Genomic DNA, 26,776 nt, shown 5'->3' on the forward strand with positions numbered 1-26,776 from the left:
AATTAACTCATGAGGTAAAATTGATTATTAGTGCACTAAAAATGAAACAGTTCCCTAGACAATCAAGCTAAGCAAATTTTCCAGGAAAATCATTACAAATCTCTATAAGGTGAATGTTTTCATTAAGACAGGAAAGTGCCCCACACTTGAATTCAGCGGGTATTTCATCTCTTACCCAGGAAAGACCCAGCATATAGAAAAAATAAAGTACAATAATGGCTCAGTGAATTCTACAAATACATCTGCTTCGCTTTACATAAATTTCACGTTCCTGTAATCTACCACAAAATCAGATTTTTATACGTTTCAAAAGTAGAAAGGGTAACTCTTTTCACTTTCAAAAAGGTACAATGCCTTAAGTTCTATTGCATTATTGTACTATGTGACATTGTGTGTCAAGAAACTGTTGCGGACAGTCATCTCTATTGCATTCACACAAAAACAAGACTTTTCTGAAGGGAATGAAGTCAGAACTTTCACTAAAATGTTAAAATGAGATGAAGCACTTAGAAAATGTATTAGGCTGGGCAGCAGTCTATGGAAATAGAATGCATAACACTATATTTTGAGAATCAGAGAATGTGAAATGACTCTTGATCCTGTTTTTCAATTTTGGAATAAAGATTTTTAAAAAACAGTCCTATGCTTATGTTACCATTAGGTGACAGAATTCTTTGGCAGACAGTTTATTAACAAAGAAATGTCAACAGGTGGACTACATTTCGTGGACTTTGTACTCACAACTGGGAAATAACATTAACTTATTCAAAACACATTGATATATAGTTCCATAATAAATCATACCTTTAATGTGTTTCCTTATGCAGAATACAGCAATAACCTCCAAGAGGACATTTATTCAGAGACCTCGGGACACTTCAGAGATACTCTCATGAACTTGGTCCAGGTATAGCATTCCAAAATTTACACCACTTTGCACTCTCTAAGAAAATAGGTATATGTCATTGCAAAAAGAACAGAACAGAAAACTCCAGTATATTACAGTTCAACTGTAAATTCTGTGTAGTAACATTTACTGAAGCCATGTTCAAAGTACTCAACTAGAAATTTAAGTTGTTAAAGACAAGTATGGATAATGCATCAGCTCTATTTTCAAAAAATTAAAAATATATTCTAAAGACATTATAAATATACATGTATGTATAACATATGTATAATTAATTATATATTCTGAGAAAATTAAAAGATTAAAAATATTACAGTTAAAATTAATAATTCTAATTAGAAATAATGTCTTTCTTTCTTTTTTTTTTTGAGATAGTCTCGCTCTGTCACCCAGGCTGGAGTGCAGTGGCATGATCTCAGCTTGCTGCAACCTCCCCCTCCTGAGTTCAAGTGATTCTCCTGCCTCAGCCTCCCACGTAGCTGGGAGTCCAGGCACGTGCCACTATACCCAGCTAAATTTTGTAGTTTTAGTAGAGATGGGGTTTCGCCATGTTGGCAAGGCTGGTCTCGAACTCCTGACTTCAGGTGATCTGCCTGCCTTAGCCTCCCAAGGTGCTACGCTTACAGGTGTGAGCCACCATGCCCAGCCTTAGAAATAATTTCATTTTTAAAACTGCTACATGAGTTTAGGGCACACTAACATTTCTGAGCTCCTACAATGTGCCTAGTACTGTGTGAGGAGAGAAACAATTTTCTCATATAATAACAAAACACTATAATACAAATATTCTCGTAAGTACTTCAGAAAAGAATAATCAAAAAGTATAAAGTATAAAGTTCTAACTCTATGATTGTCTAAAGAGCTAATAAGTAGAAATCCAGAATTTGGTTGAATGATAGAGACTCTGAAAGCCAGCATATGATCTTCAATGCAGCCTATAAAAATTCTATGGTATTATACATTACCAAAAAGAAACATTAAGTTAAAAATAGATTTTATCATTTATGTTTCTGTACTGACTAAATGATATATATTTCCATTTAATGACTATTTCTTGAAAATATTCCACATATTAGCATTGTAATACAAACAATATTTTTAAGGATATAATTATCTCCTGTTTTATACATATTCTCCAATATACCTGCTATCCTATTTAACAAAGGCACTCAGGAATGCAAAGAGAGAGAATCAGTGTTCAGCTCTTAATTTCTAAAAGAGAATCTCGAAGGCCACAGTTGAGGAAAATGTCTTAAAAGCTGGAATTTTTGTTTGGTTTTGCATTTCGTATGTGTGTGTGTGTGTGTGTGTGCATGTGTGTGTTTGAAATGAAACAAGAGTTTCTAAACCCCCAAACCTTTCCTTTACACATCAAAGGCATAGTAGTTAGCAAAGAATTAGTAGACACCAAAGAATTTCACTAAAACCAAGAAGTCGATAGAATTTCGTACATGGGAACATGAAATTAGAAAAGAATACATGAAAGCCTTTTTAGTGGGAACAAAGCTGGAAGAGTAGGACCTAGGAGAGAGAAAGGTCTATAATTCAGGTGGAGGCAACTAGAGTGAGAATCCTGCCTAAAGCCCTCAGGAACCCAGTGCCCCACACTCTTAGGCGAGGAGTTACAATCACCAGATGAAAATACAAGATAGATCATTGTCTGTTCTTTCTTCCTTTTCTCTGAACTACTCCAGTGTCAATTGTCTCCATGAATTCTTGGATTTGTTTTTAATCTAAACTTTTCTGTGGCTACTGTTGATAAACTCTGAGAAGTCCTTCCCTGTCCTTTATCCTGCTTGGCTATATCTGAAGAGGTGCTTTGGAGAACAGACAGTCCTCAGTCCCTGAATTTTTATGGTCTGACTTATCTTCTTCATGGTACCTTTCTACTTTATGATGGTGCAAAACTACTGCAATTTTCACATAATAGTTGATATTCCATAAATTATGTGAGATATGTAACACACTGTATTGTAAAATAGGCTTTATGTTAGATGATTTTGCCCAACTGTAGGCTGCTGCAAGTGTTCTGAGCACATTTAAGGTAGGCTAGGCTAAGCTATGATGTTCAATAGATTAGGTGTATTAAATGCATTTTTGACTTGGAATATTTTAATTTACAATGGATTTATCAGGATGTAACCCCATCAAAAGTCTAGAAGCCTCTCTATATCCTTGAAGGTTGTACCACTTTCATAGCAGCTCAACTTTGGCAAATTTAGAGTCCTCACATTTTGTTTATAGCATACGTTATCAATGTTTCTTTAATCTGGGTTTGTAATGTCTTTGAAAATGAGGCTGTCTAAAAAACTTAGAAGAGTTGTGATCTACTTGCTTTTGGTTAGGACCATTTACCACTTAACCGCATGCAAAGTTCTTTCCTAGATATATTTCTGCAGTATGACTTTGCATCCCTGCTCCCTCATTTATGCCTTTTTTATTTTCATGACTCAAAAACATTTCCTTGAAGGATCTCTCAGAAAGTAATACTGGCCAGGTATTACTAGAGGGCTGAGTCATAAAAGACCCTTACTTTTCAAAACCTCTTCAAGTCTCAGCTTACATTGCTTGGAATCAGTAAGTGGTTTCTCTTAACTCTTCAAGGCACCAAATTTCTAAACTTTCTCTCTTCTCCGTTGTGTGTCTGCTTGCAAACTAGCCAGTTACTTACTGAGCTCATCTCTTTCTTGTAATAGATGACTAAAGGCATAAAGTAAGGCATAAAGTAAATGCCATTTCTCAAGCTCGCAGGAAGACCAGAACAGGTGCTACCGATCAGAGTGCATTTCCCTTCCAAGAAGTGATCCAGAGACTTGGTCTCTTTCCACCGTTACTACTGGCTTTTAAGTTTATCATGTCTATCTTCAACCTAGGGAAGCAGAAAGAGAAGAGGTTTCTTCATGGAAGTGTTTATGAGCCTTGTTATAATGCATACCCGTTTCTGCTCAAGTATCATTGGCTAAACCCTCATTCAAGTAGGCCTACTTAATATCAAAGGTAGTGAAGTTATTTGTCTTCAAAGAAGTTGAAATGAGTTTTACAGTCTGTAATTAGTGTATTTCTACTTCTTCTTTTTTTTTTTTTTTTTTGAGACGGAATTTTGCTCTTGTCACCCAGGCTGGAGTGCAATGGTGAGATCTCGGCTCACTGCAACCTCCGCCTCCCGGGTTCAAGTGATTCTCCTACCTCAGCCTCCCGAGTAGCTGGGACTACAGACACACGCCACCAAGCCCAGCTAATTTTTTTATTTTTAGTAGAGATGCGATTTCACCATGTTGGCCAGGATGGTCTCAGTCTCTTGACCTCTTGATCCTCCCGCCTCGGCCTCCCAAAGTGCTGGGATTACAGGCGTGAGCCACCACGCCTTGCCAATCAGTGTATTTCAAAGCTGTGAAAGAGAATTGAACATTGCAACCAAGAAATACAAATGGGTAACAGAAGATGGTAAAGACATATTTGTCAATAAATAGAAAACTTTTGATGATGACTATATTAGGCCCAAATAGAATTTCTAAAAGGGAAGCATATATAAACAAAGGGAAAAAAAACACAAAATGCACTGCATTCCTTCTTAAATATACTTTAAAAAGGAAAATGTCTTTGTATTTGTATCCATGCTTTATGTTTTTGAACATGTCTTTACTGTGCCACCATTTCCAATAATCTTGTTCCTACTTTTAATCTCACTTTTAGAGTGATGTTTATTATATTATCAAAAAGGAAATAAAAAAATATAAAGAGCAAAAATATACAATTTTAATCTGAATATATCAGATTAAAACATTTTATTATATAAAATGTATAGAAATATGTTACATATATATCATATTTCTATATAATTAATCCTACCATTAATAATTCATTTCTAGGAGACAAATAAAAGGCCAAAGATGAGGCTATATTTTAATTTTTTATTCCTTCCGTTTTGTTTTTGCCATTAAGTATGTTTTAAAATATGAAGCTAAACATTTATCTATATAACATAGTTTTTCTTCTGCTAGAGTTTGCATGCATCTGTCCCCCAAACTTCATGTTGAAATGTGATCCCCAGTGCTGAAGGTGAAGTCCAGCAAGAGGTGTTTGGGTCATGAGGATGGAGCCCTCATGAAGAGCGTGATGCTGATTCTCATTGTAATGAGCAAGTTCTCACCCTATCAGTTCCCAGGAGAGCTGGTTGTTAACGAGAGCCTGGCATTTTCCTCCTCTTGCTCTTGCTTTCTATCCTCACCACGTGATCTCCGCACATGCCAGCTCCCCTTCACCTTCCATTATGAGTGGAAACATCCTGAAACCCTCAGCATTAGCAGATGCTACAGCTACGCTTCTTGTACAGCCTGCAGAGCTGTGACCCAAATAAACTCATTTTCTTTATAAATTGCTCAGCCTCAGAAATTCCTTTCTAGCAACACAAATGGACTAAGACAGAAAATTGTTCCAACAGAGAACAAAAGCAAATTTCAAAAATGCTAGTATAGAATGAAGTTAACAATTCCCCATCAGACCTCTTAAAGAATGTATTCTCTAAAGCCTTCTTCCACCCTATGAGAACTGCTCTCCTCCAAGCCTTTTATACACATTTCTATTATAGTCTTACCATGTGATATTGAATCTGTTTGCATATCCATCTTTCCCATTAGACTGAGTTCTCTATGCAAAAAATCTAGCTTTATTCCAATTTGTAACTTATAACTAAGCTCTGCACATGATACATGGTAAGCAATTCATATTTTTTGGAAATAAATGGCAAGAAGGATAAATAGTTGAGAAAATCTGAGTGAATAAAGCTCAATGCTGGATAAAGTAAAAGAAGAAGGCTTCATATATGATGTGTCTTTAACAGGATTCTGAAAAATTAGCATCACTTGCAAACATGAGAGGAGGAAGCAAGGGTGGTTCAGGGTAAGTAGACAGGTGCTGCTGGCGAATCTGCTGGCTCAAAGGACTTTTGTTGAATAGGGCAAGTTTTTCGGATTAGAGAGCTGGTAGAGATGCTAGACAGAAGAGTTCCTGTAACCAGGAAAGAGCCATGGGGAAATTTTTGAGCAGAATGTGAGATGATCAGGAAGTTTTCAAAATTGCACATAATTTACCACTCATTTGTAGTGAGTACCTCACTTGTGACTTAAGAGAACTTGATTTGTTCAAGATAAAAACCAGTTTTCCTTCTTAGCATTTCTTTAATTTCTATAATCCCATTCTTCTCTTTGAGTTTGTATTGATCAAATCAATCAGACATACCCTGATTGATATGTATATATGTACATATCTGTATATTTATGTACTAATAATGCAGTATATATGTACATTTACTAATAATACTATATGTGTGTATATATATAGTATTATTAGTACAGTATACTGTATTATTACTATTGCTGAAGAATACAAGAAACTATGAAAAAATTCACCAGAAGGAAAGGAACATATATTTAGGCAGGAAAAGGCTATTAAGAAGAATTTTATTTTATTGCTCAGAATCTCTTAATAGTCACATTTTAGCAATGAGCGTTGCTACATTGAATTCTTGGTGTCTTAGCTCCTGTCACAGAATGAACAGAAACAAAGAAACATTCAAGTAAGGAAGCATTTAAGTCAGGAAACAAGTGCAGAAAATTCCCCAATCAATCAGGAAAATAAACCCATACCATAGGCTGATTTTCCACAAAACTGCCAATTTTTAAATGTTTAAAGAGATTCCTAATGTCTATTCTACAAATAGGTAAAAAAGATAACTTTATATTTCTGAAGTTAGTGTTATATCATTTCATGCCAAAAAGCTAAAGTTAATAATTGTTTCTACCCTGTCTAGAACTAGTCTGAATACAGAAAATAGTTAAAGAAAGAAAATGGTTCTTAATGATAACTTGTTCTTCTAAAATTTCAGTGACAGTGTGCAAGTTTAAATTAATACTTATTTTCCCTTTTTTTCTTATTATTTATTTTGCTGTTTTCCTCATTTGGAGTGGATTAACATGTTGAAACCCAGGGGATGTAATTTCCTTTAATATGTGCTCATTGTATTTAAAAATGTTTTAATATAGTTTAAAACTTTGTAACATGTAAATTATATTTGAAATATAATTTCAACTAAATATTCAATTAAAGAATGAATATATATATATTCATATATATATATATGACAGACTGGAATACAAACTTATAATTTAAACTAATAATGCCATTCATTGCTAAGCAATACAAATTCTAATCCTTTTTTATCCTTTGTGTGTGCATGTGTGTGTCTGTGTGTGTGCATACATGTATGCACTCAAGCCATTGTCAATTTTGCATTAGGAATAAGCAATCTTCCACAAAAAACTGCTGAGGAAGCTAAGTATTACCTGTTCCACATTGAAGAAAGACTGGTCATTTGGGCTTATCGGAGTCTTTCAAATCGTTCAGTTTCTATTCCCTCCCTCCCATAGGTGTTGATCCCAAGAACATTCCATCATTAACAGGCTATATGCTGATCTCCATTTAAAAGGCAGCTTCCCAGGAAACCCAACTAGCAATATCCCCTCCGTGTAGAGATGAGGAGACTTAAGCTTAGAGAGGTTAAGTGGTGTGCCTGACATTATTACAGGTCTACTTAATGAAAGGGCTGACAGGAATTAGTTGGAAAATGTGGCATATTACCAAGTAAACTCATTGACCCTTCAATTAAAAATTTCAATATTATATCAAATTTTAATTAATATCAAGAATTTGCTTTGTTGTGTTTGGTTTTGGTTTGGCTTAGTTTAATTTGGATTTCTGTGGTTTGTCTGCAAAGTTCATAAAACTCCCATGTCACCACCCTCAGTAAATCATCCTATTCTAAGATTTTCATCTGCAGGTTTATCCATGTCAGTGGAGAAAAGATAATTTGGTTTTTCATAGTACAAACTGAAGCTTCTGGTAAAATGTAGGTATAAGCTCATTTTAATTTGTAACAGAAGTTGAAGTCATTTGTAGAAAAATACATTTGCAATAATAATTACTATTTTAAAATAATCTCACTTGACAAGATGCCAATTGAATATTTTCTAACTTTTGCATTTTATAAGATTAATTTTAATTAAAAATTTTTTTCAAAATAAAAGGTAATTTTACAATAATGTTGCTACAATAATATAAATTAAAGCAACAGTTTCCACTCAGAGATTCTTGGCACAGGTATTACCCCTAACAGAGTGAAGCCAACAGTTCCATTATAAACCATTATAAATCCTAATATCAAACAAGTTTTTATTTTTTTAATATCTACCTACAAATGTATTTCAATTCATTTAAGAAAAATGTGGCCGGGCACGCTGGCTTGTGTCTGTAATCATGGCACTTTGGGAGGCCGAGGAGGGCGGATCACAAAGTCAGGAGTTCAAGACCAGCCTAGCCAATGGTGAAACTCCATTTCTACCAAAAATACAAACTTAGCTGGGCCTGGTGGTATGTGCCGTATTCCCAGCTACTCGGGAGGCTGAGGCAGAAGAATTGCTTGAACCCAGGAGGTGGAGGTTGCAGTGAGCCGAAATCAGGCCACTGTACTCCAGCCTGGGTGACAGAGCAAGAATCTGTCAAAAAAAAAAAAAAAAAAGTAAGCTGTTTAGTAGGAATAAAATTATTTTCCTAAGGACTTCATTTAATTCCATTAGGACTACATCACAGCCAGATCCTGCTCTGTTCCCTCCCTCCCATAGGTGTTGATCCCAAGAACATTCCATCATTAACAGGCTGTATGCTAATCTCTGTCTCAAAGTCAGCTTCCCAAGAAACCCAACTGGCAATATCCCCTCTGCTTAGAGATGAGAAGACTTAAGCTTAGAGAGGTTAAGTGGTGTGCCTGACATTACAGGTCTACTTAATGAAAGTGCTGACATGACGTCAGGCCTAGATGCACTATACTTATGCTGTTGAATTGTATTGCTCCTACCTCCAACCCCATTTGGTTCCACTCCAGTTCTACTTCTATTTGGTAAAATGTCAACGATCAAAACTCAAACCCTCTTAGCATTCTGCACCTCCTTAAAGGTTGAGCTGTTGAGCTATAAACAACCTAAAATAACTGACATCTAAGGATTAGGATCACAGTGTATTTTTATAAAGCAAACATTCTTGTATTTCAGGGGAAAACACAAGTTCCGAAAATGAAACACGAGGGAAAATAAATCACAAGGGAAAAAATAATCAATGAATGGTGATTTTTTGGATATAATAGTGCAATCAATTTTATTCTCAATTGTAGTTATTTTTTTCCTAAAATTAAACAATATGCTTTATTAATGATAGGGTGTGTACATGAACATGAGTATTTGTATATATAATAATATTTGTATAGATATACATATATTTTAAAATAACACACAATATTTTATCACTGGTTTTTACCTAATTTGGATTATGAATATATAGGATGAACTATTACTTTTTTAAATATAACATCAACTTGAATTTTTAATTTGATTTTCCTTCTTATATATTTCATTAAAATTTTCAAAAAACATAGCACCTATAAATTTCTATGAATTACATGTATGAATAGCTCAGATTTTTATTGCTTCCACACACAACTTTATTTCCTAGATTTATCTTAACAGAAAAAGCTAATCCTGTATACTGCAGACAGGACAGAATCACTATTTTATTGCTTGTGTTTTAAGCTTAGAGTTTTAGGCTTTTGGTTCCTAATAGGCATAAAGCTCTTCTCCAAACCATGATTCAGGACCCAAGACTCTTTTCAGTTTGTGGTTCTACCAAAAGTGTTACTTCTTAACTTTGATTTCCAGAATTGTAACATTAAATATATGTATGAGTATTTAACCTTGGAACAACTTTTAAGTATAGTAAAAATTTCCTTTCAACATAGAATACCAAAAAGTGTGGGTGAATCAAGACTTACATTTTGTAAGAAACCAAGGAAATTTAATAAAATTAATTAACTTTATTACTTTAATATTAATATATACTTATAAAGTTTCACGGTATAAAGTTTTCCTTTCTAAAGTTTTCCTTAGAATGTAAAATACACAAAAATACAATAATACATATTTCATACAGATTATTTAACTCATAATAGAAAACAGAGGTAACAAACTATTAAAAAACTTAATATAATCTCCTTTAATAGTAGTCTCTTTGAAAATCAGAAGTTCCACGATAATTTATACTGTTAGTAAAATATATGACTTCTCTTAGATTGTTAAATAGTTCGAAGATTTTCTATTGGCTTCTCATTTCTACATTAATGGCTCCTCAGTTTGAAACCACTGACTTAGGATTTCGATCAGTAAATTCAGAACATTGGGAAAGATGTAAAGTGAATAATGGGATTGTAAAAGTCCATCACTTCTCTTCATCATAGTCTGTGGTGTACACCATTTTAGAGGGAATCCGTCTAGATATTTTACAAAAAGAAATGGAGTTGCTTCCTGAAGGGAGGTGAAATTTGGAGCTGGTGAGTTCCTAGTGGATAACTGTGGGACACAGTGTAATCAAATCTCTCCCATCAGTTTTGTATCTTTGGGTGTATCACTTAACCTTTTATGAGATTCAGGTTTTTACTCTGTAAATTAAAGGATATGAGCTCGTCCTTCTTTCAATTCCTTTCCAATACAAATATTCTCTAATTCTTTGGTTGTTATAATCAAGTCCTCTACCTCCCTATGCACCTTCACTTTTAGAATCAAAGGAAAGCTGACCCACGGTTTTCATATTTTTAATGTCACTAAAATTCAGACACACCCAGTTTTTTGAATTAATAGAGACTGAAGTAATTGGAGCATAGGAGCCTTAGGATTTTATGAAATGGCTAGTGTTAAAAATCATTGTCATATTTTCCAGAAGAGAAGATCTTTTACTTTATCTATAAAGTGTTTCCTGACAGGATGATTTCTAATAAGGAAACAACTGAACTGGAACACATTCTTCTTGAAAACCAATGCCAATTATTAAACTGGCTCACAATGCTTCCTGCATGCTTTTATTACACAGATTTATGAAAGATCTAATTATCTGTCAAATAATGAAAAATTAGTCACTTAGAGATTAATTAATCAATATGTGCAAATCACACTGGAAATGATAAATGTTTTCAGGAAGAGAGAGAATGGAAACTACCCAATTGGATACTCACTCCTTACCTTGGCTTTCAGGATTCTCCTTTGACAGTTTGTTGAACTCGTACAATGAGGCCTCTGGGAGTGTTATTGCCGACAGCTTTCAATAATCATCTCTAATCAATTTATCGCCTCCAAATATTTTCGCCCACATCTTATTTCTTTTAATTTCTTCCCTTCCCATGTTTATCATGCCCTTAAACTAAATTCTGTACTCATTTATGCCATTTTCTGGTATTTACATCAATTAAATGTACCACGTGGCCATCTCAGGCCCTTTACATGACAAAGCCAGCTTGACTCTGCCTTTGTCAAAGCCAAATCGCAATCTTACTTATTCACATTGTTTAAATCCACCAGTGTGCTTAAAGTGCTCTTGGCAATTAGCTGCATAGGAAAATAAACAGATAAGCACCATTTCAGGTTAAATATCCAAAACAATTATCTTTCCACACAATATTTCAGATATGTAAAGTTGCAGAAAATTCTTAAATATTTCTCACAAACTTTGCAAGGGCAGAGCTTACTTAGCTATAAAGGCTGAAGGTCACTAAGAAAATATCAATAATCCAGAAAATCTTCCCACATCCACTGATGCATCTTTGAAGTCTGCTATCTAAAGTTATTTCTTTACTTTTCCAACTAACATTTCTTGAGTGCCTACCATGTGCCAATCATGATTTTAGATAATTGGGAATGATTGGTGAACAGAAGAGACAAAGATCCCAGCCCTTAAGATGTTTACATTCTAGCAAGAGAATACGGACAATTAAACATAAATTTAATAAATAGGTGCATTATATAAAATATTAGAAGGTTGGTGAAAGATATGGCAGAACAGAGTAACAGGGAGACGTGTTGTAGGGCTGAGCATAATGGGTAGGTTGCCATATTTTTTTTTTCTTTTTTTTGAGACAGAGTTTTGCTCTTGTCACCCAGGCTGGAGTGCAATGACACAATCTCAGCTCACTGCAACCTCCGCCTCCTGGGTTCAAGCAATTCTCCTGCCTCAGCCTCCCAAGTAGCTGGGATTACAGGTGCCTGCCACCACGCCTGGCTAATTTTTGTATTTTTAGTAGAGATGGGGCTTCACCATGTTGGCCAGGCTGGTCTTGAACTCCTGACCTGAAGATGTCCACCCACCTCAGCCTCCCAAAGTGTTGGGATTACAGGCATGAGCCGCTGTGCCCCTCCTGCCATATTATATAGGTTGATCAGAGTAGGCCTCATTGAGAAGATGAGATTTGACCAAAAATATGGATAAAAGAATGAGTTAACAAATAAATCAATGTGATAGGATGTTCCAAGTAAAGAGTATAGCTAGAGAAAAATGTTAGGTTAGAAAAAGCTAATGGGTAGCAAGAAGGCCAGTTGGTGGCCTCTGAGCAAGCAAAGGAAATGTACTATAATAGTAAGTGAATTCAGAGAAGTAGCACGTGGTAAGATGATGTCAAATCCTGAAGCCATTTGAAGGACTTTGGCTTTTCCTTTGAGTGAAATGGATATGAGGTAAGTCATTGCTGGGTCTTTAGTGAAGGAATGTGGTCTCATACTTTAAAATATTCACAATAGCTGCTATGCTGAGAAAAGACTACAGGGAGACAAAGGTAGAAACAGAAGCCTGTAAGGAGGCTGCTTCAGCAGTAAAGCTACCCGTAATATTAATTTGGACCCATAGGAGAGCATTGGCAGTGGTGGTAAATTCCCAGTTTCTGGATGTATTTTAGATAGCAGCAGGAGACAGACAAATCTTCAGGCAGATAGGGGCGGTGAAACCCAACCTTCACACCAAACACAGTTTAAAGCCGAAAACCCATCTACAAGTCTCAGAAAAATCCACAGACCGAATTGGAAACCACTCTTCCCATGTGAGGTGCTTTCCTCTAGTTGATCCCCACCCTTCACCTATTTTACATATTCCTACCCTTCCCTAATTGGTTTTTGAGACTGTTGTGCCCATCTTTGAGTGGTGCCTTTTTTTAGCCTTTTTTACATACTAACAAACCAATCAGCACATATGCCCCTGTTCTGAGCCCATAAAAACCCTGGACTCAGCCAGACCAGGGGACTGTCTGCTTTTGGGTGGTGGGGGAGGAACTACCTGACTTTGGGTAAGGGGGCTGCCCAGCTTGGGTCTCCTTTTCTGCTGAGAGCTGTTTCTTCACTCAACAAGACTCTTCGCCTTGTTCACCCACTGGCTGTCAGTGTAACCTCATTCTCCTTGGATGTGGGGCAAGAACTTGGGACCTGCCAAACAGCGAGTGGGAATAGAGCTGCAGCCCTGTAGCACTCCCTTCCCACTCACGAAGCAAGGGGAGAAGGAGCTGCTTGGCTCCACATGCCCCCTTAAGTCAGGCTGCGGATGGTGGAACTAAAATAGCTAACACACCCCCATTTACCAGGCATCTCTAAGTTTTCAGGCACCACCATGTCCCCTTCATCTGGACACTGGAGTCACTTGTGACATGACTGGTCCAGCCGCAAGCCCCACATGGAGCCTGCACCTGTGCCAGCAATTGGAGCAGCCAGCTGGACCCCATGCTCACTCACTCACACACCCCCTCACTCTGTGGGCTGAGTGTGCAGTCACAGTGGCCATGGGATCCAGGTCAGGTTACATATCAAACACAGCCCAACAGGCTGAATGGGCAGGGTACCTCCTGCCACAAGCCCAGGGCGAGCAAGGTCCAGGTAGGAGCATTGCCAGCCACGGAGGCCTCCAACTGGCAAAATGCACAGAAAAAAATGCTGTGTCATTTTGAAGGCAGTGTCTATATTATTTCCTGAGGAATTGGATGTGGGCTATGAAAAGGCCAAAGAAAACGGAATCAAATGTGACTCTCAGTTTCTTAGTCTGAGCAACAGAAAGGGTGAAGTGCAGTGTGGAAGACTGGGACTGTAGAAAGAGTTTGAGGTGGAGGGAGTCAAGGCATTGGATTTTCAACATGCTAAACCTGATATGTATATTAGAAAATCAAGTGGAGATGCTGACATCACAATTGGAATGTACATACCTGAAGTTCAGATGACAGATCTTTGCTAGAGATGTAAATAAATAAATGGGTAAGATAAATGGGTATCATTACAATATAGATGAAATTTAAAGCCACCTGAGTAGACAACATTATCAAGAGAAGAAATGTAAATACAGACAAAAAGATGATCAAAGACTGACTACCTGGACCTTCCAAAAGTAAGAGATTGAAAAGAAGAGAAACCAGTTCACAAGACTGAGGAGTAACCAATAAACTAAAAGAGATTGCAGGATCCTGGAAGCCAAGTGATGAAAGTATAGCAAGAAGAAGAGAGTGGCAATTATACCAAACCCTACTGATAGATTACATAAGATGAAGACTAAGAATGACCACAAATGTATGTTATTAAATAAATGGCATAAAGTCACAGAAGATATAGCACATTGTTTTCAATTGTTTGTTACTTGGTATAAATTAAAATCATAAGAGAGAATTTGAAAGGGAGCCAGAGCATATTGTGTAAAAATAATAAGTTATTTAGGCTAAGGGAAGAGTATGAAAACCAGACCTCAGAGTCAGAAATGCCACTGAAATTTAATAAACATTCTTCTCTAACAATCATACCTTGGGCAATTCACTTAATATTTCTAATTTTTGCCTCCAAAATATGAGGAGGAACTTTTAAGGTACCTGCACCTCAACATTTCCGTTATTTCAAAATAACACCCAGAGTCCTACCACTCAATAACATTATTCACTCCTTTAATTTAATACACAGATTTCAAATTAAGAATTGCATATGTGCAGCCTTAGTCTCTTGGTATTTTAAGCAAAGAAAATTGAAGAAGAAGAAATGTGACTGACAAACTCATGCCTATTTCCCATCAGTTGTTTACCTTTAGGGGACATACAACTTTAGAGTTATGATTAAACATTAAATGTTCCAGGGTTACACATTTACTCACAAATGGTAGCTTTCTTATTTCTTTGTGAATAAATTGCACTTTCTCATATGCCTCTAGCTTTTTGTTATCAAGAAAAAAAGCCCTAATATTTAATCTAAAGTGGCAAATTTAATTTCTGTAATACTTCGAATAGTGAATGTGGGTGCATGTTCAATCTCATTCCTACTTTTATTGGGTTAAGTATTTGACTCTCAGATTTTGGCCATCCTCCTCCTTTCTCTCTAAGAAGGTAATTGGTAGAGAGGTGTGTGTGTGGTTAATGAAATATCTTGGGAACAGGAAGGTCACTGTGTCCTTAGATCAAGATATTGCCCACATTTTTGCTGGTCTTGACTATGGAATAGCAATTCTTGGCAATTCTGGACAAGAACATATGAGGTGTCAATGACCAGCATATGAGCATTTATCAGTGTTAGCTGCCAAGATAAGCCACTGATTTAATTTATGATCTTTTCTCTGTCTCACTTTGGTCAGAGCCAAACTGACCAATTTGGTCAGAGTAACCTTTCAGGATGATTTAGCCTCACCTTTACTCTCACGGGAGCTGGAGACTCCCCCAAAGGTCTAGCTGTGTCTCCCACACAGTTCAAGTCAATGTGGTCTATCCTATAGCCCTTGACTGCTGGAACACTGTCCCTGCCATGGTCATAAACAACTCAATCTGGCAAGTTTCCCCACAGGTTCTCAGCTAGATTGCAAGTTCCTCCACATGTAAGAAATTTGGGATCCCATTCATACTACTTAGGGATTGAGGTTAATTCAAGGAAGTTGTGTTCAAGACCTCCCTGTGCCCAATCTTGCTGTCTCACTGGGTTCACTGCACTGTGGCTATTTCTAGTGTCCTAAAAGATGATAGAGCTAGGCACAGTGGCTTATGCCTGTCACCCCAACATTTTGAGAGGCTGACACAGAAGAATCGCTTGAGGCCAGGAGTTCAAGACCAGCCCACCTTGTCAATATGGCGAGATCCCCTTTCTGAGGAAAAAAATTAGCCAATCATGGTGGTACATGCCTGTGGTCCAAGCTACTTGGGAGGCTGAGGCAGGAGGATTGCTTGAGTCCAGGAGGTCGAGATTACAGTGAACTATGATCATGCCACTGCATTCTAACCTGTGCAATGGAGCAAGGCCCTGTCTCAAAAAAAAAAAAAAAAAAAAAATGGTAGAAGCAGAAACTACTGTACTTTCAGTGTTCTCTTAACATAATTGGAGTGAAGAGAAAGCCTCCCCTCTATGTCTGGACCCAAAAGAAACAGTTCATTAGACTGATAACATGCCTCCCTACCTCCTTCTCCCCACTGGCCCTCATATCCCTCAGGAATCAATGTTCCCTGCATTGGATAGTGCCCCTTCCCTCCTGTTTGAAATGATCAACTGGACCATGTCTGTTCTCTAAATGATAATGGAGTGAGAGTTAAACAGATTTACAAAATATTCTAACTGCACAAAGTCTGAATTTCATTACTGTTTTGTTGCTGTACAAGTCCTATTGTGCAAGTCAGAGATGGACTTTCTCTGCATTTTTGCTCTAACAATGTTAACACTCGTTTCTAACAGCCACTGCCATGGTCAGGCGGTGGATACTCAGTTTGATAAGGGAGAAGATACCACACAGAGACTTGGAAAACTGAAAAATGCCTCAATGTCTTTCAAACATTACTAGTGCTGCAAAGAAAAAGTAAAATAAAATAATGCACATTTTAAGACAACACCTTATATACTATCTTCTAAAGTATTCAGGAAATCAGGAAATGAACACTTACTCCAGATAATCATAGAAGTTCCTTAGAAACAATCAGAATATTGAGTAGTTCAAGGATTTTGGTCCCACTAATCCTATATGAGTTGCTGACTAAGAACATTTACATGGAAAACCTGTGCTTGCTTTACAGGGGACCAGAGAGGAAGGATATGCAGACCCTGCTATGGCTGCTCAGGACGCAATGGTAACTAGAGCCAGTTCTCAGACTGACTGCAAAGAACCTTGGTTAACATGGGCTGGAGTGGTTCTGATGCTACTTCTCTGCTGGCTAATGTTCCAGGTCCTATGGGAAGCCTGTCAGCAGAAGACGGGGGAGCACAAAACCATGCTGCAAATGATCCTGTGCAACAAGAGCTACCAGCAGCTGTGGCTGGGTAATTATTAACTGGGGTTCTTTCCAGCTGCTCGATCTATTATATAACAAAAAGAAGGTGGTTTACTAGAAACAAAAATTATATATTACAAGGAAACGGAGGAAAGTCAGTTACCTCAAAGGTACTTACTTTGAATTTTGTTTATAAGATGTGCCTTATTTAATGACATTACTAAGGGATAAGTATTTCCTTAATATTTTTTCCAATAACTTTCAAATACTGAGCATTTTAAAAATTATCTCTGTATTTGATGGAGTACTTATTCAAATATATTAGCTCTTTCTTACTAGGTATATTATATGTTGTCTTACAAAAATGTATAGTAAATATAGTTTAACCAGTCAATACTGCCTCAAGGTCATTATTATTGATGTCATGATTTCTGCAATATTGATAGAACCTAATTGGTTTTAGAGAGTGCCCTCGTGTTAATTTGCCCTTTGTTTATTCCCTAAACTACAATATCTTTCTTTTTCTTTTATTAAAAACAAATTTTGTTTTTTCTATATAAAATACACAAATGGCTGAAAATTTTCAACAGATGGCCTACCCTACCCCAATCCCACATCTGGACTTTACAAGTCAATAAGAGACATTACTTGTCTTAATGATAATCATATAATAATAATGAAAAGACATCTTCTTGCTTCTAATTTTTAGTAAGAATGGATGAGAACTAAAGTTGCCTGGGATAGTCATATAACTAAGTTCTTGAAATAAGGAATCTTAATTTAACACAATTCTAAATTAGTAAACCCTAGTCTATAACCATAAAGTTGATTTCATCTTTCTCAGAATAGTCTTTATAGATACTTTGACTGCTATTTTAATCATCACAGAGAGGACTTTTATACTTAATTCTCATATTTAAGCTCTAGTAGGAAGTTTGTTGTTGACATGGGCCTATTATATATGTCCTGAATAACTGGTCCATAAATAATGGCTTGCTGTGTGCTTCCTCTCAATTTAAATCAGCAGTGAGTTAGTGGGTCTCACTAGAGGTGGCATTTGTTCCCCAGGAGAAGAGAATAACAGGTCTTTGAAGTTCAAGATTTATGATGACTCTACTAAGAGTATCTATATTTGTTTCAATGGTATTTATAGTCAACACAATTGGTAGCAGTAGTGCTTTTAATTATTTTATGGAAAATATGGATTTTTAGTATGTGTAACAATCTAATTAATATTTATATTATACATTTATAATATTTTCAAAATCTCCTTTGAATTACATCAATTTGTTGAAGTTTTTCAGGAATTTCAAAATATTTCTGGGCAAGACATGGTAGATGCCATTAATGAATGTTATGATGGATACTTTCAGGAGCTGTTGGTTGCAATTGGTAAGTAATAAATTATTTGAAGTACAGCAGACATTTTATTTCTTAATAAATGCTGAGCGGCTCTGAATGAACTAAAGACACATGAGTAAGCTCTTGATCAAGTCGTTTCTTTCCCTTGAATTTATTATTTAAAAGGACGTAAACTCCATAGTGGAAGAGTACATCAGTTACTAATAAAATGCACTGAACTGGCAACCTGATGACTTTAATGAACTGACACCCCCCCTAACAGCTAGTTCAACTTTCATACCAGAAAACACATCATTCTCAGGTATTTTCTCTTCGGAATTGACTTCTCACACTGTTCAATCCATTTTATCTTTACTGACTTCCATTCCCTTGCTCAAGAGCAGATAAATACTTAACAGTGTGCTTTTCTTCTCTTTAGGAGGTAAAGGATTTTTTAGTGACCATTACTAACAAATTTTGGTTTAGGAGTAAATCCTACCATAAAAGAGATTTACTAAGTAGTGATTTTCCTCAGGCTATTGTGATAGTGGCACACCTCTTGCTCCTTCCTAAGAAATAATATCCCTCCATAGAGGACAAAACAGGGCTAGTTATCCAGAAAAACTGCAATAGAACTACCTGTGCAATAGAACTACCTTTGTCTCGTACTGTGCTGTGAGCTGACAGCACACATTTCAGGGACGACCAAAGGGGGTCATTGTGAAATATCTCCATTGAAGGCACAGTCAAGTAATCACCTAGATACTAGTTGAATAAATGAATATTGTGATTTTCCATCCTTGAATGGAAGAGGCATACATGAGTGTGACAGTTGAGAGATAAAGGAACTTTTGTAGCTTATCCAGTAAAGAAGTCTCAAGCTAGGGTTCCATGAAAACAGTTTGATGAAGCCCCTAAAATAGTATGCAAAAAATGACTATTAATAACTGTGTATTTTTTTCTGAGGATGTCACATTTATTCCAGAAAATTTTCTACAAAATTTAATAACCACATACCACATCAAAATCCTTCATTTTATAAACAATGCCTAAGGAAATTAACTGACTGCCTCAAAGCCTATCATCTGATTAGCAACCAAGTTATCACTAAAACTCATAATATCTGAATCTCAAGATAGCTTTCTTTCCACTATAGACCCCTGCCACAAATAGTGGGCATAAGAGAGGAAGTGGTGGACATTATAAATGGCAGAAAACATTTCAACTGATTTATTCACTCAGTAGACATTTATTGAGCACCTACTGTTCTAGACACTGACTTAGGCACGACAGATAGAACAATGAAACAACAAAAATAGCAAAAGTCACTGCCTTCAAGGAGGTTATAAAGACTAGTGACTCAAGAGTGATTATGACGTTTCATGTATTAAAAATGAAAGAAAAGATGAGGGTATAATCTCACAACCTAAAATCATTACTTAAACTACTAGGGAAACACTGTTATGATGATTTCATTCTGGCTAGAAATGATAGCCTCTCACACATTACCCATTCATGTATTAATTTGTTAACCTATTCAAATAAACATTACTGAAAGTTTATGATCATCAGCTGACTTCCAGCAAGGATAACTGTTGACCAGGCTCTAGGCTGTTCTAATGCCTTAGCAGTTTTTATTAGATGACTTCTAAAACTGGTCTAGACCAGTTGTGGTCCATACAGTTTCTCCTTCAGAGACTTCAGGTCTACTCACAAATCTATAAGTTACTAAAAATAGTATTCAAATAGATGAACAAATTACATGGGAGCTATATCATATTGAATCCTACAATGATAATAATAATAATCTATAATAGTGGTAATAACCTAGGTTTCTTTGAAGCTCTTTTGATTTAATTTTCAGATAAAGATGATAAAGTTTTCTTCATTAGGCTACATGAAGGAACTAACAAGAGTTCCAACAGATAGAAATAGATCAAGTGAAAATCTGCATGACTCATTATAATGTTGTTGCTTTATATTTTTTTCCTGTGGCTTATAGTGTTACCATTATTGTAAGTGTTGACATTATAATACAATGTAAGAATTATAACAGGAAAAGTGCTATTGTTTCTCAAATTCTGATGAAAATGTATGTTTTCACTCTCAATGTTTCTTCTTCTCTCTCTGATTTCTCCTAGTTCTCTGTGTTCGAGACAAACCAGCCTATTTTGCTTATAGATTATATAGTGCAATTCATGTAAGTAAGACTCATATATTTTTAAAATTTCTCCAGAAATTGTGTCTGTCAAAGGATTAATTTTACTTCCATCATTTAAATGTTCATTACCATTTTTGAACTTGTATGTACAAAGAAAATACACCCAAGTGAAAAAAAATTGGTTTAGACACCAAAAATAAGACATATCCGATAAAAATAACGCTCTGCTTTCTGTATCAAATTTAGGGAACCATATTTGGGGTGTGTATCCCCGTGTACTTTAGAGGTTATTTAACATCTGCAGAAACTGGTAAATTCAAATGTCTTTGTATATTTCCAAAGATCCCCACATCGGACTTATGCAAGTACAAACCATATGGCAGTAAGCAGAAAATGTCAAAATATTACAAACTCTCAGCAAGAAATTGCCACGTTCCTGAAGTTTCAATACACGAAATTATATCAACGGATATTTTTAAACATTGTGTTATTTTCAAAAGGTATTTAAAGTGACAACTAGAAAACCATAAAGTCTAAATCTATTTTTGTAATTAAATGGGAATGTATTTCATACTTCAGTGCGTTATTCAGTCACACATACTTTGGGGCATTTTTTTTTTTTTTTTTTTTTTTTTTTTTGAGATGGAGTCTGGCTCTGTCTCCCAGGCTGGAGTGCGGTGGCGCCATCTCAGCTCACTGCAAGCTCCGCCTCCCGTGTTTACGCCATTCTCCTGCCTCAGCCTCCCGAGTAGCTGGGACTACAGGCGCCTGCCACCTCGCCCGGCTAGTTTTTTGGGTTTTTTTTAGTAGAGACGGGATTTCACCGTGTTAGCCAGGATGGTCTCTATCTCCTGACCTCCTGATCTGCCCGCCTCGGCCTCCCAGAGTGCTGGGACCACAGGCGTGAGCCACCGCACCTGGCCGGGAGCATTCGTTTTTTTAAAAAACACTTAAGTGCATCACATAATGCACAACTTATCCATATATACATGACACATAGTTAGAAAAAGAAAGTCTCGGCGGGGCGCGGCGGCTCACGCCTGTAATCCCAGCACTTTGGGAGGCCGAGGCGGGCGGATCACGAGGTCAGGAGATCGAGACCATCCTGGCTAACACGGTGAAACCCCGTCTCTACTAAAAATACAAAAAATTAGCCGGGCAGTCGTTGCAAGTGCCTGTAGTCCCAGCTACTCAGGTAGCGGAGGCAGAAGAATGGCGTGAACCCGGGAGGCGGAGCTTGCAGTGAGCCGAGATAGAGCCACTGCACTCCAGCCTGGGCGTTAGAGGGAGACTGTGTCTCAAAAAAAAAAAAAAAAAAAAAAAGAGAAAAAGAAAAAGAAAGAAGCCTCATACAGATGATTATACACATGTCATAGCCTTGAAAACTCAAAGAAAATGATTAAAAATAAATCCAATAGTACAGTAATTTTAATAACCAGTTTTATCCTCAAAGTAAATTTAACAGATATACTTCTTAAAAGTAGCCAGCATGCTGGGAAAATATGTTAATAGTCAGAAATATGTTATTATATATCTTCTGCAATGTATTTCTCATTTATGCAGAGGAAGAACCTGGGTAACCCCAGAACACAAAAGGAAAATCAATGCTCACAGTCTTGCTTCTCTTTTATTCTATTTTCTGGGAGAAACAGTTGATTCGGTTAAACATTTATTTGAAATAGTGTATTGGGAAATGCTATAGAATGATTTCAATCGTTTCTTTCTCAAATAACCAACCACTACAACAACGGTATGAAGCTTCTCTTGTGAATGACTATGGAAAAATAATCACAATTACCTTGATTCCAATTTTGCACAAATTCAAGGCTACTTATTCTAATAATACATGAAAACTGTATTTTTGCTGTGTATGTGTTATAAGGCAAAAGGAAGATATGTGTATTCACAAGTGGTTTGTAGGTACAGAGAAGGATTGTATATTCAAGCAATGTAATTTTTGATACATGAAGACCTCAAATGTCAAATATTTGTTAAAAAGCTGCTTTAATCACTCCTGAACCAAAGATATATTCTGTGTTCTTCTCCAGTGCACTCTAAAGTGAACGATCTACATTTTAAATTTGAATACTTGGTTAGATCATTCATTTTAACCACCTCAAATTAGGAAAAGTTTATTAGTAATATACATCCAAAACATTCAGGCTTCAAAAATTAGATTCTGTTTTCTGGCCACTAGATGTCACGATTACTCCGTTTGGAAAGACAATTTGAAACTGATTTGTTAGGGTGTAGTATTTGGGGGGCTAGCATACAGACATTGATTTTGTATTTTTCTGCATTTGAATTTAAATGAGCAAATATTTGAAGCACCTAGAATTCTAATTTTTATAATTTCTCAATAATGACCAGAAAATAAAATTAAAATGTTACTGCTCTCTTAAATCAATGTCCATCTGACAGAGCTCAGAATGTCTTCCCCTCCAAGGAAGAATTCTTACCGAGAAGCACCACAGGATCAGATTTGTAGTTTATAATGCAGTGTGAGCGGGACAGTGTGAAGGTTGACAAGACTAAAAAGGGGGAGCAACTATTGCAGAATCAGGGTGAAATGATAAGGGTCAGAGTCAAGGTGGTGGCACTGGAATAGAGAGCACAAGGCATTCAGAAAATAGAAGACAATAATTCAATGTCAACATGCAGTAAGGGAGAGCGAGAAGTGACACAAATGACTCAGGATCTGAGCCACAGCCGGTGATGCCAGTGTTGGAAGAACTCAGGAAGAAGAGAAAATGACTACAGAAAAGGAGTGTATCCACTTGGGACAGACTGACTTTTAAGACGCTGTCTTCTCATTTCCCCCACTTTTCTGTATCTTTAGGACTTCGGTTTCCATAATAAAACTGTAATCAGGATTATCATTGCCAGAAGTGAAATAGACCTGCTGACCATAAGGAAACGATACAAAGAGCGATATGGAAAATCCCTATTTCATGATATCAGAGTAAGTCTCCGACACATGATTTATTTGGACCCACATTTCCTCCTTTTTGAAACTGAGATAAAAGCTGTCATTCAAATAACTTCATGGTAGAGTCTAAAAAGGTAACTGTTCAGACGGGGATAACCTACTTTTTTCCTCTACACAGTCTTTAGAACATCAACAGGTGCTAACTTAGAAAACCCTTTACCTTGGCTGGGCGCGGTGGCTCATGCCTGTAATCCCAGCACTCTGGGAGGCCGAGGCGGATGGATCACGAGGTCAGGAGATCGAGACCATGCTGGCTAACACAGTGAAACCCCGTCTCTACTAAAAATACAAAAAAATTAGCCAGGCGTAGTGGCGGGCGCCTGTGGTCCCAGCTACTTGGGAGGCTGAGGCAGGAGAATCGCTTGAACCTGGAAGGCGGCGGTTGCAGTGAGCCGAGATCGCGCCACTGCACTCCAGCCTGGGCGACAGAGTGAGACTGTGTCTCGAAAAAAGAAAAAGAAAAAAGAAAAAAAGAAAACCCTTTACCTCAGCGACAGAACTTATTCCTCTTTGATGTGTTTTACCCAGAAGCACTGATGCAGTCATGTAAAATATTAATTCTCTATAATTGTGCTTAAAGAGCTAAATTCTGAAATGTGATCAGGCTCAGGAAAAATATACATTGCAAAAGGCTGCATTACTTGTGAAGAGGTTTCTTAAATCAGTTCAGCTCTCCTCTCATATTGTCATAGAAGGCAGGGCAGTCAGTCAAATATCATAAACTGCTAATTTGGAGGGACTTAATGTTCCTAGCTCTGTACAACTCTACATATCCTTATCCCTTTAGCCCTTGAAGGGCAAAGGAGCAATGATTCAGTACTGAACAAGCCAGTGTTTTCATTCTGATACTTTTAAACTTCACCCTGCATTTTGATAAAACCTAACAAAGAACTCTCAGAATATATAGGACCATTTACCTAACTGAGAGTCTAGTGGAAAATAAAAATGCTTGGCACCTTGTTCAAAAAAGTTTAAAGAATTTCGAGATGGTGAAAGCAGAGCATTAAACCAAGCCGAGCACAGGGACATGAGAATAGAGCTTAACTTATATTTTGCCCAGAGCTGAGAGCTGTTACCTTGTTCACTTTGTTTTCTACTGGAATTTGTAATTGCAAGAAGCAGTGCGTTAGTTTATTGAAAGAGTAATCTAGAAGCAACCTAAAGCCCAAGAGATCACATAACGCAGAAGACTTTGTAGGCCTCTGGAGAGCTGAAATGGTTTCTAAGAGGAAGAGTTGATGGAGCAGTTAAATCTTATTCCTTCTTCTTTGATAAAACTCTCCTACAGCTACCTTCAAAACTCTAAACTCTTTTAGTGATGAGAAATGCATGGCACAATCAACTTTCTAAATGAATAAATTAGTTCTTAGGCACTTATTATAATTAATCACAGCCGCCTCAAAGTCTGCTAATATGAAAATGTAATTAATGCAACTTTACTATGTGCATTTAAAGTACTGAATTATCATTACATGACTTTGTGCCAAAGCACCTTAATATGAAAGTTGATACTTAACAAAGAAACATTTTATAATAATATTTATTTATTACTACCATTGATTTTGGAAAATATAGAAATTATAGAAGACCATTATAAGAAAATTAAAATTGCCCTAATTTTCTACAGATCATCATTAAGAAATTTTTATGCTGCTTTGGTCTGCAGGTTTGTGTCTCCCCAAAATGTATCTGCTGAAATTCTAACCCCAAAGTGATGATATTAGGAGGTGGGGCCTTTGTGAGGTGATTAGGTCATGAAGGTGGAGCCCATGAATGGGATTAATGTCCTTATAAAATAGGCCGAAGAGATCACCTTTGTCCCTTCTGCCATGTAAGCTTAGAATGAGAAGAAGGCTGTCTATGAGAGACAGGCACTCAGCAGGCACCACATCTGCTTGATCTTGGTCTTGCCAGCCTCTAGAGCTGTTAGAAATAAATTCCTATTGTTTATAAGTCACCCAGTTTATGGTACTTTTGTCACAGCTGCCAGAACACACTAAGACAGGTACTTTCAGTCATTTTCTAAAACTATATAAATAATAATATGTTTTGCTATGTAAAAGAGTATTTTTACTGAATCATGGTATTCTACTGTATAAGCTATAAAGTACACAAACTACCTCACATTATTATACATTGCTTCTCAGTTTTTCACTGTTATATGTAATATTATGGTGTATATATCTTTAGCACAAAATTTCGTGCTTATCAATGATTGATAGTAACTTTTTAAATATATATTTCTTGAGGTAGAATTATTACTACATTAATAATTATAAACATTTTTAAATCTTTTGAGACATACTCATTTGTTCTCCACATTCTACATTCATTTATAACAATTATGATAATAATATTAGGGGACATCTTCCTAAAGTTGAAGAGAATATTTTATTCTAAGGCAAGTTATTGTTCTTATAAATACACATTCAGGTTCAACCAACTTTGTACAAACCACATACTACTGACTCTAACCAGATCATCATTCTTTAACAACTTTCAGTGGGAATAGTACTTAGGACGTGTTAAATCTTTATATGAGAAAAGTCAATAAGTTTAGAAAGGCTAATGGTCCATGGCTCTTTCTTAGTGCAGTTCAGAGGAATTATGCTTCCTTTTTAGAACTATTATGACATTTTATTTCAAATATATTTTTTCCTTTTCAGAATTTTGCATCAGGGCATTATGAGAAAGCACTGCTTGCCATCTGTGCTGGTGATGCTGAGGACTACTAAAATGAAGAGGACTTGGAGCATCATGCACTCCTCTTTCTAGATACTTCCAAATAGAGATTTTCTCATAAATTTGTACCATTCATGGCCCTATAACAAAACTATACAATCATATTTTATCTTCTATCTTTGAAATTATTCTAAGCCAAAGAAAACTATGAATGAAAGTATATGATACTGAATTTGCCTAATATCCTGAATTTGCCTACTATCTAATCAGCAATTAAATAAATTGTGCATGATGGCATAATAGAAAAATTGCATTGGAATAGATTTTATTTAAATGTGAACCATCAACAACCTACAACAAGAGAGTCTGCTCAAGGCTGTCTTTATCATGATTTGAAAGACCAAGGAAAATGTAGCGTGACCATCCTTGTTTGGGGAATTTTTGAGACTCCTATACAATTATGATAAAGCTAGAGTGATCATCTGAAGCAGGCTTTAAAAATAAGTAAAGATGTAAACCAGCAAAATGCAACTGGGCATGGTGGCTCATGCCTATAATCCCAGCACTTTGGGAGGCCAA

The 26,776-nt window shown here is 36.5% G+C and overlaps 1 protein-coding gene across 1 annotated transcript in view; it reads left to right on the forward strand.

Moving 5' to 3' along the window:
• The window catches only part of ANXA10 (annexin A10), a 97,599-nt gene extending 71,048 nt beyond the window's left edge, over positions 1-26,551 (forward strand). The window contains exons 6-12 of the mRNA XM_037993645.2: positions 828-907; positions 16,830-16,883; positions 16,980-17,073; positions 18,321-18,416; positions 20,507-20,565; positions 23,366-23,488; positions 26,182-26,551. Of these exons, the coding sequence (XP_037849573.1) occupies positions 828-907; positions 16,830-16,883; positions 16,980-17,073; positions 18,321-18,416; positions 20,507-20,565; positions 23,366-23,488; positions 26,182-26,250 (575 nt within the window). The 3' untranslated portion in view covers positions 26,251-26,551. The remainder of the gene's footprint in view (positions 1-827; positions 908-16,829; positions 16,884-16,979; positions 17,074-18,320; positions 18,417-20,506; positions 20,566-23,365; positions 23,489-26,181) is intronic.
• Positions 26,552-26,776: the final 225 nt, after the last annotated feature.

This window comes from Chlorocebus sabaeus, chromosome 7 (genome assembly GCF_047675955.1).
Source record: "Chlorocebus sabaeus isolate Y175 chromosome 7, mChlSab1.0.hap1, whole genome shotgun sequence".
NCBI classification, from domain to species: Eukaryota; Metazoa; Chordata; class Mammalia; order Primates; family Cercopithecidae; genus Chlorocebus; species Chlorocebus sabaeus.